This window comes from Mustela lutreola, chromosome 10, assembly GCF_030435805.1.
Source record: "Mustela lutreola isolate mMusLut2 chromosome 10, mMusLut2.pri, whole genome shotgun sequence".
NCBI classification, from domain to species: domain Eukaryota; kingdom Metazoa; phylum Chordata; class Mammalia; order Carnivora; family Mustelidae; genus Mustela; species Mustela lutreola.
This window is the reverse complement of record NC_081299.1, coordinates 85,772,051-85,789,549: the sequence shown is the minus strand read 5'-3', so window position 1 is coordinate 85,789,549 and position 17,499 is coordinate 85,772,051. Positions and strand designations below refer to the sequence as shown.

Sequence of the window (17,499 nt, the reverse complement as noted above, 5' to 3'; positions counted from 1 at the left end):
ATCTGTCCCATCACAGGAAAGACTTGATTTGAACCTGAATATTAAAGATGAATTAGGTGTCAAAGCTGATTTGTGTGTTGCTAAGTGATGCTCTATGCAGTGCTCCTTATGAAAAAGCAGCACTTCACGCAAATCCCTTTTTTATTGACAAGGGAACTGCGCTGGCTTTTATTGTGGTGTCGGTTACTCCTTAAAAGCCTCATCTCAAACACAAGAAGGAGAACATGTATTTTTAAGTATTTAGCATTTAAAAATCAAATCCTACAAAGTTAACACACCAGCACAAAATAAATCCACAGGTAACATCGTGGATTTTCTAAAACAGCATGAGATTAACAACCCTTTACCAAAGAGCATGGGCTTTGAAATAACAGGAAGAGATCTGTCTTGATTTAAACAGAGCCTTTGGAGAGAGATAGCCAGTGTTGGGGGTCAAGAGTTTTTGTCCGAGTCCTGGCCCTGGGTTAGTCAGGCCTGAGACCTGAGAAAATAATTAGCTTGGCTTCATTATAAGTGAAGTCACAGCCTTCTTTTTAAAAATCTCAAGGGGCGCCTGGGTGGCTCAGTCGGTTAAGCATCTTACTCTTGATTTTGGCTGAGGTCATGATCTTAGGGTCACAAGATGGAGCCCCATGATGGACTCTGCTCAGTGGTGGGGGCGGGGGTACGGGGGCAGTGAGGGGCAGCTTGAGATTCTCTCTCCCTCTGCCCCTCCCCTGCTCAGTTGCACTGTCACAGCTATTTCTGGATTTGCATTCAGAACACAATGATAGTCAGGTGCAGCTTCTTCTGTTTGTAGCTGATTTCTCCTTCACATTCTGGAGTCCAAACTAAGCCTATCTCCCCACCACCTTAACTCTTCGTTTTCATTTTCATCACTTCTTCCATCCTAGATGCATACCCAACCTCAGTGTCCATGCAAAGCCACCATTCAGCAATTCTATATAGAAACCCAGCCCACACTGTAGGTTGAGGTAGACCTACTCTAGCCGTGACTAGGGTACCAGTCTGCCCTGCATGCCTCCTACTCCACTGCCCCATGGCTATTATGGAAACCAAGATGGTTCCCGGTTTAAAGAACTGGACTAATGAAATGGTCTAACCTGGGGTCAAGGGAAGATAGACCAGAAAGCAGTACCACAGGTTCAGGAAGTGGAAAGGAGACAGATATTCAAGGAGTTCTACTCCTACTTTAGTACAAATGGAAGATTTACTAGGAAGCTGTTTAGACAGAATTTGAGGGTAGAAGGGAAGGTTCCTGATTCTGAAACACACGTGAAAAATGTAGCTGGAAGAGAAGAAATGAGTCAAGAGTTCCCAAAGCTAGTTCTAGTTTAGGTACAGACCTCTACAGTCAGAAGCTGGTTCGGTGGTATTACGGCAAAATACAAACTTTTCAACTAAACCGGATGCATTATTGCTTACAAGACATTCTTTTCCCACCTCTAACCCTTTTCACACAAGAAATGAAACAAAAACCACTCAATCGCCTGTCTTTAGTAATTGACATGAGTATTTCAGGGCAAATTTCTGATGTCACATTGCCCACAAATCTTATATATACCATATCCTTAATACTGGACCCACACTGATTTAATTTTTTTTTTAATTAAGATTTTATTTACTTATTTGACAGAGAGAGAGATCGCAAGTAGGGGGAGAGGCAGGCAGAGAGAGAGTGGAAAGCAGGCTCCCCGCTGAGCAGAGAGCCTGATGCAGGGCTGAATCCCAGGATCCCAGATCATGACCTGAGCCGAAGGCAGAGGCTTAACCCACTGAGACACCCAGGCGCCCCAAAGGTTTAATTTTTGCTTAGCCAACATATCCAATACAATTGGCAGTCAATAAATGAATAAATGAAGAGCAATTTAGAAGTTTATAAATGAGTGTTACTGCAAAAATGTGACTGTCAAACAGTGCAAACTCGAACCTATGCAATGTGCTTTTTATTCTTTTTTTTTTTTTAAGATTTTACTTATTTATTAGGGAGAGAGAGAGATAGAGATAGCAAGAGAGCATGAGTGGGGAGGGAATTAGCTGGCTCCCAGCTGGGCAGCGTGGGATCATGATCTGAGCTGAAGGTAGACGCTTAACAACTCAGCCACCCAGGCACCCCTGTGCTTGTTATTCTTATAAGTAAACCATGATATTGTCTATGGTTATTTTAAATTCCAGTTTATAATAGTTCAAGTTTCAATTTCTGTATTTTAGGAAAGATAAATTCTTAAAACTTTAAAATAGATTATACAAAATGTTAATACATATTCCTAAGACCACTACATGTATCTAAAAAAATGACCAAAAGAAACAGTAGGAATCAATTATAATTAAGAACTCAAGCCATTATTTTTAGACATTTTCAAGAATACTTCCATTTTTTTTCTTGAGCAGGTTTTCTCCATTTTACTTTTGGTAATTTCCTAAAATAAAAAGCAATGGTTTAACTACTAATTTCCAGAATTGCTCTTTCCAATTGTGAAACTTACCACATGTTCTAAGCACCAAAATGAACGTAGCATAAGTGATATTTACAGAGGAAGAATGACCCATGGACCCTTGTTATACAATGTGGTTGGAGGACCAGCCACATCATATCACCTGGGAGCTTATTAGAAATGCAGAATCTCAAGTCCCACCCTAGATCTGGTGAACCCAAACTGCATTTAATAGGATTCCCAAGTGATTCTTACACACTTTAATATTTAAGAAGCACTAAGACAACTTACAGCTAAATTAAAGTGTTGACAAACATCCAACTGACAGGACGTTGATGAGACTATCTTTGATAATAAAGCAGAAAGGGAGAATTTTTTATTTATAAATTTAGGAATGAAAAGAGAATCCAACCACAAAACTGTCACTCCCTTAAAGATGACTTTATTCAAAATGGAAGTTCTACTTTACAAAGACAAAACTCCCTGCAGGGTTCAGATTTAGCCTTTACGTGAGTCCTCTGTGTCAGGAAGAAACTTCAAAGTAAAAATAACTTCTACACTCATGGATTGGAAGAAGTAATATTGAAATGTTGATGCCACCCAAAGCAATCTACAGACTCCATGCAATCCCTATCAAGATTCCAATGACATCTTTCACAGAAATAAACAATCCTAAAATTTGTATAGAACCCACAAAAGGTCCCAAATAGCCAAAACAATTCTGAGAAAGAACAACAAATCTGGAGGCATCATACTTCCTGTATGATCAGGAAACTATATCACAAACTATATTACAAATCTAAAATGATCAAAACAGTATGGTAAGGGCATTAAAAACAGACATATATCAATGAAACAGAATAGAGAGCCCAGAAATAAACCCACATATATAAGATAAAATAATTTATAACAAGGGAGCCAAGAATATACAATGGGGAAAGTACAGTCTCTTCAATAAATGGTGCGGGGAAGAGGCACCTAGATGGCTCAGTGGGTTAAGCCTCTGCCTTCAGCTCAGGTCCTGATCTCAGGGTCCTGGGATTGAGCTCCGCATCAGGCTCTCTGCTCAGTGGAGAGCCTGTTTTCCCCTCTCTCTCTCTGCCTGCCTCTCTGCCTACTTGTGATCTCGGTCTGTCAAATAAATAAATAAAATCTTAAAAAAAAATTTTTTTTTAATGGTGCGGGGAACACTGGGTAGCCATATGCAAAAGAATAAAATTGGACCACTGTCTTATACCATACACAAAAGTCAACTCAAAATGAATTGAAGAACTGAACATCAGACCTACAACCATAAAACAGAAGAAAACACAGGCAATAAGCTCCTTGATATCAGCCTTGGCATTGAGTTTTTGGCTCTGACATCAAAAGCAAAGGCAAGAAATACAAAAATAAACAAGTGAGAATATATCAAACTAAAAAGCTTCTGCACAGCAAAGTAAGCTTCCAACAAAATGAAAAGGCAGCCTACCAAATGGGAAAAAATATTTGCAAATCATGTCTGAAAGGGTTTTATATCCATAATATACAAAGAACTCACACAACTCAATAGCAAAAAAAATTCCAATTAAAAAATGAGCAGAGGATTGGAATAGACATTTTCCCAAAGACATACAGATGGCCAACAAGTACATGAAAAGCCTCACCATCACTAATTATCAGAGAAATATAAATCTAAACCACAATGAGATATCACTTCACACCTGCCAGAGTAGCTATTATCAAAACAAGCAAATAAATAAACAAATAAGAAATAGCAAGTGTTGGAGAGATTGTGGAGAAAAGGAAACCTCTGTGCACTCTTGGTGGGAATGTAAATTGGTGCAGCCATTATGAAAAATAGTATGGAAGCTCCTCAAAGAATTTTAAATAGGATTACCATATGATCCAGCAATTCCACTTCTGCATGGCATGAAAACACTGATCTGAAAAGATATATACACTGCTATGTTCATTGCTGCATTATTTTCAACAACAAAGACACACTAGCAACCTGGGTGTCCATTAATAGATGAATGAATAAAGAAAGTGTGAATACACACACACACACACAAAATCAGATATATAAATCACACAAATATACATAATATATACATAAATACATGTATACATACAAAAATATACAAAATATACATAATACATACATAAAGAATATTATCCAGCCACAAAAAAGAAGGAAATCTTGCCATTAGCAGTAACATGGATGGACCTTGAGGGCATTGTGCTAAGTGAAATAAGTCAGAAAGAGAAAGACAAACACCGTGTGATCTCACGTATAAACGAATTCTAAAGGGAAAAAAAAAGAAAACGAATACATAGATAAAGAGAACAGATTGGTGGTTGCCAGAAATGGGGGATGGGAAGTGGGCAAAATGGCTGAAGAAAGTCAAAAGGTATAAACTTAGTGATGGACGTTAACTAGACTTAAGGTGGTGATTATTTCACAATATTTACAAATATCAAATATTACATACCTGAAACTAATATAATGTTATGTCAATTATATCTTAATGAAAAATTTTAAATTAAAAATAAATACATAAATAAAAAGAAAACAGTATCATTATATCACACATCATTGCAAATATCCATGCACTGAAGTCCCCGTGGGAACCCAGTACCGGCCCTTGAAGGCTTCCTTTCTTATGAATGAAATCATTAACAGATCATGATCCAGATGTCATCATACACCAAAACTGAACATTCAATAAATAGAATCAAACAAGTCATAAAAGCAGCTTGATCCCACCTCTGTATTTCCACAGGCTGTCCCTGAAAAGGATAGGTTTCGACTTCACTCAATAAGAGAGATGTGTTTGTGCCTCTTTTTAAAAATTTTGAGGATGCTTGGTAGAACACATATTTTGGGGTCAGAATGGAATTTTTAGCTTAAGAACAACAGTTTGAAGTAAAAGAAAAAAATCACTTGATGGTTTGTAAACAATTTTATTTATATCCTAGGAAAAAAATCAAATATAAGATTTCAGACTATAACAAAGAAAATGTCTCGATCTGCCAATACATAAATTCATCAACTCACAAGGATGCTAATAACACCCCTCGTGCTGCTGGTGAGATAAGGGGAAATTTTCTTCAAGACGCAGAAATCAAACACCTGGCCATATTTTAGTCTTCAAGGACTAACAGGATGTTCTACCCTAAAGTCACAGATTTAGAATTAACATTACCCAAAAGGCAATGATTGGATTTCTCACCCCTGAAAGAATACAATCCTTCTAACCTAATAGAGTCATTTTTGACAGATGAAAGCCTGTCAGATAACTTTTTAATCCTTTTACTTCTCTCCTAATGAATGTGTTACTTATTCATGCTTTTGCGTCATCGATGGTGTCACTCTCTTCATCTTTCATACCATTAGTCAGGCTTCAAAGCCCTTCGTCTCTCCTACCATTAGTCAGGCTTCCAAGCCTGAGACTGACTTCCTTGAGATGCTCTGGTCCCCACCTGTCTCTAATTCCTCAGTCGAACTTCTGGCCCCTTCAACAAGAGCTGACCTCTTTAGATGATGATAGTCTCTTTTCAATCTCCCTCCACCTGATTCATCTTACACATTGCTGTAGTTCAGTATTCCTTAAATAACATGTGCATCTGAGGACTCTCCTACTCTGAACAGCCTAAAGTAGAAATATGATGAATAAGAGAATTTCAGAATGCCCATGTTCACAGAGGATCTGTGTATCTCACTATACCTATTTCCTTACTGGTACACTATGCAGATATAGAAGTTTCCTATCTACACAAAGCTGCTGTAACAAATTACCACACACCTCATGGCTCAGAAGAAGACATATTTACTCCCACGTAGTTCTGGAGGTCAGAAGGTCAATATCACTTTCACTGAGCTAGAGTCAAGGAAGGTATTGACAGGATTGATCCTTTCTGGAGGCTCTACAGGAAGAAATCTGTTTCCTTGGTTTTTCAGCTGCCAGTGGCTGCCTTTATTCCTTGGTTTATGGCCCCTTCCTCCATGTTCAAAGTATGTCAGTTAGATCTCTGTTTCTATCATCGCATTTCTTCTAACTCCTCCTATGTCCTCCTATGATTAGAATGAACTTGCTAGATTAATCCAGGACAATCATTCCACTTTAAGATCCCTAACTTGATCACATTTGCAAGACTCTCATTTATAATATATTGAGTAGGGTTTATTCCCGGAATGCAAAGTTTATTTAATATGTTTTTTTAAATTAAGGCAATCCACCAAATTAACAGGCTAACAAAGAAAAAGATATGATCAATCAATGCAGAAAAAGCATGACAAAATTCCATACTCATTCATGATAAAACTCTCTGGAAAGGAGAGGGGAACTTCCTCTACTTGGTAAAGTACATCTATAGCAAACGTCTAATTAACATTCAATATAATGGTGAATGCTTCCCCCCAAGCCCAAGATTAGGAACAAGTGAAGAATGTCTGCTCTCACCACTCTTATTCATCATAGTGCTAAAAGTTCAGACTATGCACCAAGGGAAGGGAAGAAAAGAAAAGAAAAGAAAAGAAAAGAAAAGAAAAGAAAAGAAAAGAAAAAAGAGGAAAAGAAAAGACCAGACCAGACAAGATATGCAGATAGGAAAGGAAATAAATCTGTCCCTATTTGTAGATGACATGATTGCCTTTGTAGAAATCCCCAGGAATTCATGTGTGTGCGTGCATGCACACACACACACACACACACAAACACACACACACACACATTTCAGGATATAAAATAAACATAGATAGAAAATCAACTGTATTTATACATACTGGTGATAAACACATGGACTCTGAAATGTAAAATATATTACTATCTATAATCATGCAAATAAAGCAAATTACTTAGGTGTAGATCTAACAAAACAGGACTTGTAAAAGTTGAAAGCTACACATACTGATGAAAGAAATCAAAGGAGATCTAGATAAATGAAGAGACATACTGTGTTTAGGGACTGGAAGACTTAATAGTACTAAATATGTCAATTCTCCCAATAAAGAGGTTTTAACACATTCCTATCAAAATCACAGCATGACTTTTTGTAGACATGGACAAGATTATTCTAAAATTTACACAGAAAAGAAAAGGATCTGGCATTCCTAAGATAATTTTGTTAAAGAAAGAGAAAGTAGGGGAACCACTCTTCCAACGTTAAGGCTCACTCACTATATAGGTACAGTATCCAGACAGTGTGCTATTAGAAGGACAAATGGAACAGACAGAATAAAGAACAAAGCAATAGAGCGATACATAGGCCAATCTAATTTTTGACAAAGATGTCAAAGCAATTCAATGGAGAAAACTATTTTAACAAATAGTGCCAGAGCACCTCCATACGCAAAAAGAAACAAATGTACCGTAAGTCTCGTGCCTCATACAAAAATTAACTCAAAATGAATCACTAGGGGTGCCTGGGTGGCTCCGTGGTTAAGTGTCTGCCTTTGGCTCAGGTCATGATCCTGAGGGCTTGGGATCAAGCACCAGGTCAGGCTCCCTGCTCAGTGGAGAGTCTGCTTCTCCCTTTCTCTCTCCCTCTGCCCCTCTGCCCCTGTGCACTCTGCCCCTGCTCATGCTTGCTCGCAACTCTCAAATAAATAAATAAATAAATCTTTAAAAAAAAAAAGGAAGAATCACCAACTTAACTAAAAACACATAACTACAAACCTTTTAGAAAAAACATGAGAAATTATGGGGATCTAGAGCTAAGCAGAGAGACCTTAGATTTGATACTAAAAGCATGATCTAAAAAAGGGAAAAAATGATAAATGGGACTTCATCAAAATTTAAAATTTTCCTCTGTGAAAGAATTTATTAAGAGAATGAAAGACAAATTATAGACTGAGAGAAATTATTTTCAAAATATTTATCAGACAAAAAGTTAGTACCTTTAATGTATAAAGACCTTCTCAAGGGACATCTGGATGGCTCTGTCAGTAAGCCTCTGCCTTCAGCTCAGGTCATGATCTCAGGGTCCTGGGATGGAGCCTGACATTGGGCTTCCTGCTCTGCAGGGAGTCTGCACCTCCCTCTCCCTCTGCTCCTCCCCACCACTCGTGCGCTCGCTCTCTCTCTCTCTCTCTCTCCTGCTCTGCTCTCTGTTTTGCAAGTAAATAAATAAAATCTTTTTTAAAAAAAAGAACTCTCAAAACTCAATAATAAGAAAACAAACAACTCAATAAAGAATGGACAAAAGATTTGAACAGACACTTCGCCAAAAAGATACATGGATGGCAAATGAGTACATGAGAAGTTGCTTATTGTTATTTACTAAGGAAATGTAAATTAAAACTATAATGATATATCACTACATATCTATCAGAGTGGCTAAAACAAAAACAGCAACACCACCAAATGCTGGAAAACATAAAGAAAAACTCAATCATTCATACATTGCTAGTGAGAACGTAGAATGAAACAGCCACTCTCAAAAACAGTTTGACAGCTTCTTATAAAACTAAACATGTCCCGTACAACTCACCAACTGCAGTCTTGGGCACTTATCCCAGAGAAATGAAAACTTATGTTCACGTAAAAACCTATATACAAACATTTATAGCATCTTTACTCATAATAGCCAAAAACCATAAACAGCCCAGCGATCCTTCATGGTTAACAAACAGTACTACATTCATTCCCTGGAATACTACTCAGCCATAAAAAGGAACAAGTGAGGGGCACTGGATGGCTCAATAGCTTGAGCACCCAATTCCTGATTTCAGTTCAGGTTATGATTTCAGGGTCATGGGATCGAGCCCTGTGCCAGGCTCTGTGCTCAGTGGGGAGTGTGTTTGGGATTCCCTCTCTCCCCCTCCCTCTCCCTCTGCCCTCCTCCCACTCATGGGTGTGCACTCTCTCTCTCTCTCAACTAAGCAAATAAATAAATCCTTAAAAAAAAAAAAAAAAAAGAGAGCAAGTTACTGATACATGCAACATTCCTAATGAACCTCCAGGGAATTACAGTGAATGGAAAATGCCAACCCTAAAAGGTTGCATGCCCTATGATCCCATATTTGTAACATTCTCAAAATGAAAAATACACAAATGGAGACTGCATCAGCAGTTGTCAGAAGGTAACAAGGGGATAAGGGCAAGAAAAACATGAGTGTGGCTGTACAATGGCAATGTGAAGAACTCTTAGTGGTGTCAGGTCTCTGTGTCTTCACTCTATCAACGTCAATATCTTGATTGTGATGTTATACTGTAATTTTGCAAGATGTTCACATTTGGGGAAAGTGAGTAAATACATAGGAACCCTCTCTATTACTTCTTATAAATGTACGTTAATCTATAATTACTGCAAAATAAAAACTTGAATTAACAGTGTATGTGTTTTTATGTGCTTGTGCGTGTATGTGTGTGTGTGTATATATATATATATAGCTTAGGAGAAGGGTTGAGGTTATGTTTAGAATGGTTAGAGAAAGGCATGCAAAATGTGAAATAAACTTTCCAGACAGGATAGTTAAAAAAGAGTCAGGGGTACCTCAGTAGGTTAGGCCTCTGACTCTTGGTTTCAGCTCAAGTCATGATCTCAGGTCCTAGGATCAAGCCCTGAGATGGGTCCCACACTCAGCCCAGAGTCTGCTTGATATTCTCTCTCTTCCCTCTCCCGTCCCCCTCCCCCACAATACTTGTTCCCCCACAATACTTGTTACCTCTCTCAAATAAATAGATAAATAAAATCTTTTTTAAAAAAATAAGGAAGGAAGTGAATAGAAGTGTGTAGTCACCAAGGCACCTCAGGCTTTCAGTGACCCAGCAGTGGCCCCAATGGGCCACAGCACCACCCTGCAATGTAGCAAAGATTACATAGGTATCCCACACTCCCCTCCTAGACACCTAAGCAAGTGGTCCCAGTGGGGATCTCTGTGCTGCCCCTTGGCCACCAGATCCCCAGGAACTGTTTAATAGAAAGTCTTCTGATGGCCGATAGCCCATGGCCTCAACCGATGACCCACCTGACTCTGAAAGACTTTCAGAACCAAACCCCTCATAGTGCAGGCCCTGGTTTACCCCTGTTGGTCACAAAACCAACCTTTCCAGGTCATCCAGCATCAACTAGACCCTTATCTCCAAATAACACTTCTATCTCCTAAGTTCCCAGCCCATCCCTCAAATCCAGTAATACCATCTTATATTACTCTTTTCAGAAAATAAACAATGCATCTTATGAAGTCTGCATGACCCTGATACTGACACTTAAAAAGTATTACAAGAAAATCGCACATCATTACCTTTCATGACATGAATACAAAAATCCCTAAGAAAACATTAGCATATCAAATCCACCGTAGGAAGACATAAAAGCCCATCATGGCCATTATGACTTCACATGAGAAAAACAATGTAGTTCACATTTAGCAGTATAAAGGAGAAAAAAATTATACGATTATCTTGATAGATGTAGAAAAAACTGACAAGGGGCGCCTGGATGGCTTAGTGGGTTAAGCCGCTGCCTTCGGCTCAGGTCATGATCTCAGGGTCCTGGGATCGAGTCCCGCATCAGGCTCTCTGCTCAGCAGGGAGCCTGCTTCCCTCTCTCTCTCTCTGCCTGCCTCTCCATCTACTTGTGATTTCTCTCTGTCAAATAAATAAATAAAATCTTTAAAAAAAAAAAAAAAAAAGAAAAAACTGACAAAATTCAATACCCACTGTTAATAGAAACTCTCAATAAACTAGAACTGGGAGGAAATTTCCTCTTTCAGATAAAAGTCATCTGTGAAAGCCCCACAACTAACAGCACATTGAGTGGTGAAAGAATGAACGCTGTCTGTCTAATATCGAGAGCAAGACAAGGATGTCCATTTTCACCACCCCCAACTAACACTGTACTGGAAATCTTAGCAATAAGGAAAACTACTAGAACTAATAAGTGAAATTAGTAAGGTTGAAAGATACATGGTTAATTTTCAAAAATCAAGCTCAGCAAAATTTTAAATTCTGTTCATTAAAAGACATATAGCACAATGTATTTGACAAAAAGACTTGTATCTAAAATATATATACAAATATCAAATCATTATGTTGTATGACTGAAATTAATATAATGTTATATGTCGGTTACATTTCAATTAAAAAAAACTCACTGGGGTGCTTGGGTGGCTTAGTCAGTTAAAGTGTCTGCCTTTGGCTCAAGTCATGATCTCAGGATCCTGGCATGGAGCCCCATATTGGGCTCCCTGCTCTGCAGGGAATCTGCTTCTCCCTCTCCCTCTGCCCCTACCTCCATTCATGCTCCTTACCTCTCTCTCTTAAATTAGTAAATCTGTTTTTAAAAAAAATCTCAATGAAAAGCAAAAATACCTGTTGTAAAGCTGTGACATACAACTTTAACTGTTCTTCCTAATATTATATAGTTTGTAGAAAAACAATATATTTTCCATCAACTCTGTATATAGTACTGTGAAAAATAATTGTTTTATAGTAACTTCAACAAATATTTTTTAAAATAAAATAATACCTTGGAAATTCTGCAAAAACATTTGGGAAAGAAACAAAATCTATTTTGAAAATAAAAATAAAATAAAATAATGACATAAAATATGTAAAGAACCACTTTTTTTCAACAGAAACAAAAAAATTTTAAATAGGCAAAGACTTGGCCAAACATCTCACAAAAGATACATATATGTGTGAAAAAATATTCAACATCATTAGCCATCAGGAAAATACAAATTGAGACTATTTCATACCAAGCAGAATGGCTTCCACTCCTGCCCAAAAAACAAGTTTACAAAACAGGATGTTGGCAACAATGTGGAACAGTTAGAACTCATACTCCGATAAGTAATATATAAAATGATTTAACCTCCTTGGAAAATCATTCCTCATGAAGTTAAACTATATTTAACCCTATGATCCAGTGACCTTCATTCCTAGGTATTTAAATAAAGGAAATGAAGACATATGTCTGCAAAAAGACTTACAGAAGAACTGTCACAGCAGTTTCATTCCTAACAACCAAACCGAATCACCTAAATACCCATCAACAGTTGTATGGGTCAATACATCGTGATACATTCACAAGGTGGAATGCTAAGTAATAAAAAGAAACAAACTACTGACATACTGAACATGAATGTATCTGAAAAAACAATCTTCTGAGAAGAAAACAAAGGGCAAGAGCAAATAAAACAAATCTATGGCATTAGAAACCAGAAAGTGATTTAAAGGGAGCCCCAGTGTGCTGTGTGTGGGAACGTAAATTGGTGCAGCTACTATGGAAAACAGTATGGAGGTTCCTCAAAAAATTTAATATAGAACTACCACAGGATCCAACACTTGCACTTCTGTGCATTCATTCCAAGAAAATGAAAACACTAACTCAAAACCGTATTTGCACCCCCCGCCACGTTCGTTACAGCATTATCTACAACAGCCAAATGGAAACAATCTAAGCTTCATCCAGTGATGGATGAACGGATAGAGAAAATGCATTTATATATAACGAAATATTATTCAGCCATAAAAACAAAGGAAATCTTGCCATTTGTGACAACATGGATAGAACTTGAGGGCATTACACTAAATGAAATAAGTTACACAGGGAAAACAAATACTCTATGATTTTATTTACATGTGGCATCTAAAAAACAAAAAAACAAAAACAAAAACAAAAAACAGGCTCACAGACACAGATAACAGACTCGTGACTGCCAGAGGTAGGGGGTGGGAGAAATGGGTGGGAAGAGTCAAAAGCTACAAAGTTCCAGTTATAAGATGAATAAGTTCTGAGAATATAATAGGCAACAGGATGACTACAGTTAATAATATTGTATTTGCATATTTTAAAGTTCTAAGAGAGTAGATCATAAAAATTCTCACAAGAAATTCTATTCAAGAGACACTATGGAGTGAAATAGCAAACCCCAAGAGAAGCAGAATATATCTGCATTACATAGAATGGACAGTGTGCATTAGCCAGAAATATTAAGACTCCTACACAACGACAAGAAAAAGACAGCCGCTACCAATATGAGGTAAGAGATCTGAAAATGTGTTTCATAAAAGAGAATACATGGGGGCGCCTGGGTGGCTCAGATGGTTAAGCGTCTGCCTTTAGCTGAGGTCAAAATCCCAGGTTCTGGGATCAAGTCCCACATCGGGCTCCTTGCTCAGTGGAGAACCTGCTTCTCCCTCTCCCTCTGACACTCCCCCTGATTCATGCTCTCTCTCTCTCTCTCTCTCTCTCCCTCCCACCCTCCCTCCCTCTCCCTGTCTCAAATGAATAAATAAAATCTTTTAAAAAAAGAGAGGGCAAACACAAGTGGCCAACAAATACATGAACAGTTCAACCACATTAGTTAACAGAGAACAGCAAATTAAAACTACAAAGCGAATTGCCACTACAAGCAGAGTATAATGACTTAAACTTAAAAAGACTGCCATATCAAGTCTTAGTAATCACGTGAAGAAAGTGGAACTCCCACCTGCTATTGATAGGAATCCACAGTGGCGATCTGCTTTGGAAAAGTCTTTAGTGATACCCACTATAACTGAATGAACGGCTCACAGGTATTCATCTAAAAGACAGATGGACCAAAGATAGGAAAGAGCCCCAAACTGGACACAACTTAAATATCCATCAAAAGAAGAACTAAAATATTACATATTCAAACAATGGAATTTTATCCAGCAACGAAAATGAACACATTAGTTTTACATGTAACAATAAATTAATGTTGACTAGAAACCGCCAGACAGACATACTGATTCTATTTGTGCAAGGTTACAACAAGGCAAAACTCGTCTCCGGTGTTAGAAGCGTAATGGCTAGATGAGCCAAAGAACTGGGGGAGTGGATGGAAGGCGCACAAAGAGGAGCTTCTGGATGCTGCTAATTGTTCCATTTCCTGATCTGAAGCGTGGTTACATGGGTGTGTTCACTTGGCAGAAATTGGGCGAGCCCACCTCTCAAACCACCCCCTCCCAGCTCACTATATTCTCCCCACACCAGCCTTGTTTCTGGGCTTCAGAAATGCTGCACATGTTCCCGTCTCAGGACCTCTGCGTGTCTGCTACCCAGGACACAACTCAGACTGCCAGCTCTGGCTCCTTCTCACCCTCAACGTTCTGGCTCTCTTTCAAGAAACCTTGACCAAAGGGCTCTCCCATCCTCTGTAATCACCCCTCTCCCCCACCACTAGTCTCCATTGTTCATAGCACTGTCAGAAATTATCCTGTATATAAACTTACATGCTTGTTTATGGTCTGCTCCTTCCATTAGAAATATTACACCGGGGAGCAAAGGACCTCGTCTGGCAAGTTCCCTGCTACAACCCCAGGCCCAAGAGTACAGCCTGACAGAGAGTGTGCATGGAACAAGTGTCAGAAGAATGAACATCACGTATGCACTAAGCAATGTCTTCTGCTATGGGGACATCAAGACATAGGCTTGGGAAGACAAAAATGAGAGGAAAAGAGAAGTATACACAGTCCAGTTAGCACAATAGTTCCTCTGGTACCACTCAGAGCACAAAGCAGATTAGACCCTCACCTTGTTGGAGGTGATCTGATAAAGCCCGGGAAAGCCTGGGAATTAAGCAGGCATTTTCCCCACACTGGCTCTGTAAGAACTACTGCAACGCACGGAAGCTCCAGTGCCTCAGACAGAGAACCTGCCTTCAGGAAGGTTCTGATCTAAGCATTAATGATTTATTTTAGGCCTGATTTTAATTTAATAACTGTAATTAATGACTGATTTTAATGTTTCAGTTATGCAAGGAAGTCATTCCTGTAACTCAGGTCTTACAGAACAATACTTAGAAAACTGTAATATGCACTCACACCAAAGGAAATACCTTGAGTTTTCTAACTTAAGTACTAGAAATGGGAAAAAAAAGAAAAAAAAACTAATTTCTTCTGTTGGTATTTTCAGATGTGGCAGAGAGAAGGCATGGTGGGGAGTGCACAGGCACACAGCAGGAGGGTTGTGGTATCCCACACCCCTGGGGGAAAACAAGGTACAATTCTCAGCTACATCTCCTCACCCTGGGAGCCATACCTGGAGCAAGATGAGTATTCAGTAGGTAACTAATGAAGGAACAATCTTCCCAACAATGGTTTTAACAGTGGAACAACTTAAAAGAACCAGGCTTAGTAGTGTCTCAGTTTCTGTTTCCTAATCCTAAAGCCATTTATTTAACTTCGGCGAGCAAGCAGTACAACAAGTGGCTGGTAGGTACACGGCACCGGGCTCCATGCTCTAGGCGCACAGAAAGCAAAATAGCAGAAACCCTGACTGAGAAGCTGATAAAGAATAAATCTCTAAAATACTGGAAGTACTTTATTTGTATCTCATAGGCTAACCCTAGGAACCTCTATCTTCTTAATGATCCTGCTTCTTGGTATTTTTTGTGTATTCACTACACTTCCATTTCATTCTTCGAGGTAAAGATATAAATTCACATTTCCAGCACTGTTTTCTTATCTACACCCCCCACACACACACACAACTAATGTAATCCCTCAGCAGGATTCCTCAAATCCTGTTAATCATTTCAGATGCTTATGGCTCACTTCTAGCATCCTCCTGTCAAAGTCACAAATCATTTGTTTCTCACCAACAGAAAATGACTTAAACAAGAAAAGAATTAATTATATAGAAAAGAATGTTATTCAAGATATAGCCATACAGCATAAAGAGGGAAAAAAAATGAAATTTCTGTATAAGAAATAATTGGTAACATTTTAGAGCTGGACCTAAATCAGCTAATGCTAACTTCATCTCCTCCCTTTATTAGTGGATAAATCAGTCGTAATTTCTAAAATTTTACAGGGAAACCAGAAAGGATCGTTCCCTTACGAGTTAAATCTCTCCACTTTAGGAGATGGGGTTTGACAAAGAGTTCATGAGGGTGAATGAATGAACGGATAGATGGATTTGTAAGTATTCTTCCAAATAACGGTCTTAAAGCCATTTAGTGGCAGGGCCAGGACTAAAACTCAGTTCTCTTTTTCTCTTCCTTGGTAACTCATAACCTGCAGCTACTCTAGTAGTTTAGTTCGTTGTCAGGAAAGCAGCAATGTCACCGGCATCACTGATGGACCTTAGTTGTGTTTTTTTTTCATTCTGCTTTTAGACACGCAAACAAAAGAAAAGAATGAAAAGTGTCAAGTAGGATGACATAAGAAAATTGCACCGTAGCCAGATCACACATAGAAAATGACAGAAAAAAGGTAGGCAGAGATGGCTCTGTGATTTTCTTCTCTCACCTGATCTGAGAGATAAAAAAGGTACAAAGTTAGAATGCATTAGCTGTCAAATCAACAATATTCCATTAGAGGCACAGACATCTCACACAGTGCAGTCATTTTATAAGCACAGGCTTGACCTAGTCCACAACCAGGACGACACAAGGTAGAAATGATCAGAACAAGGACATAATATGATAATGGAGGCCATATACTTACTCTTCAAGGAAGTGCTGCTGGGGTCCTATAATGGAGCCTGGCCGGCAAATTCTGATCCAAGCAATTATTTCAGCATGTGTAAACCTGTAATGTTTCATGACATAACAGGCTATCAACGTCCCTGTTCTTCCAAGACCAGCTGCAAAAAAAAAAAAAAAAAAAAAAAGGAAACAGATCAAGAAAGACAAAATATAGCAAAGGCACTCATAAAAACACCAAAATCAAACCCTGCCCCAAAACTGCAATGATTTTGTCTAACACAAGTGTTTTAAACCCAAACAATAATTCAATGCTTTTTTTACATGATGTGGAGTTAAGAGATAATTCTAACACAAAAAATCTTCTAAAAATAGATCATACAATTCAAATAAGACTATATAAGAACATATCAGAGCAAGGGTCTTGAAAAAACGATCAAGTTCGACCCCTGGGGGCCTTTGGGAATGCCTGTCATTGTGGATGTTCTTAAGACAATGCGGGCCCCATAACAAGCATTTGCAGAATATCACTTGTCAGGTGTCTCCACCCTCCCCATCCCAAACCCCAGCCCAAGCTGAGATGAATCTACAGTTCACAGTTTGTATGATCTGAGTCAGCCATGTAACTGATCGTATTATCATGACCCATGTTAGAGCTTGTTTAAATGGTTAGTTTCT

General features: G+C 38.5%; 1 protein-coding gene across 5 annotated transcripts in view; it reads right to left on the bottom strand.

Moving 5' to 3' along the window:
- CDC14A (cell division cycle 14A) overlaps positions 1-17,499 on the bottom strand; it is a 190,771-nt gene that overhangs the window by 41,190 nt on the left and 132,082 nt on the right. For all 5 annotated transcript variants that reach the window (XR_009345545.1, XR_009345546.1, XM_059138137.1 and 2 more), the window contains exon 10: positions 16,844-16,982. Coding sequence is in view for 3 of the 5 variants with exons in the window: in XM_059138137.1 (XP_058994120.1) it covers positions 16,844-16,982 (139 nt within the window). In the remaining 2 variants the exon portion in view is untranslated. The remainder of the gene's footprint in view (positions 1-16,843; positions 16,983-17,499) is intronic.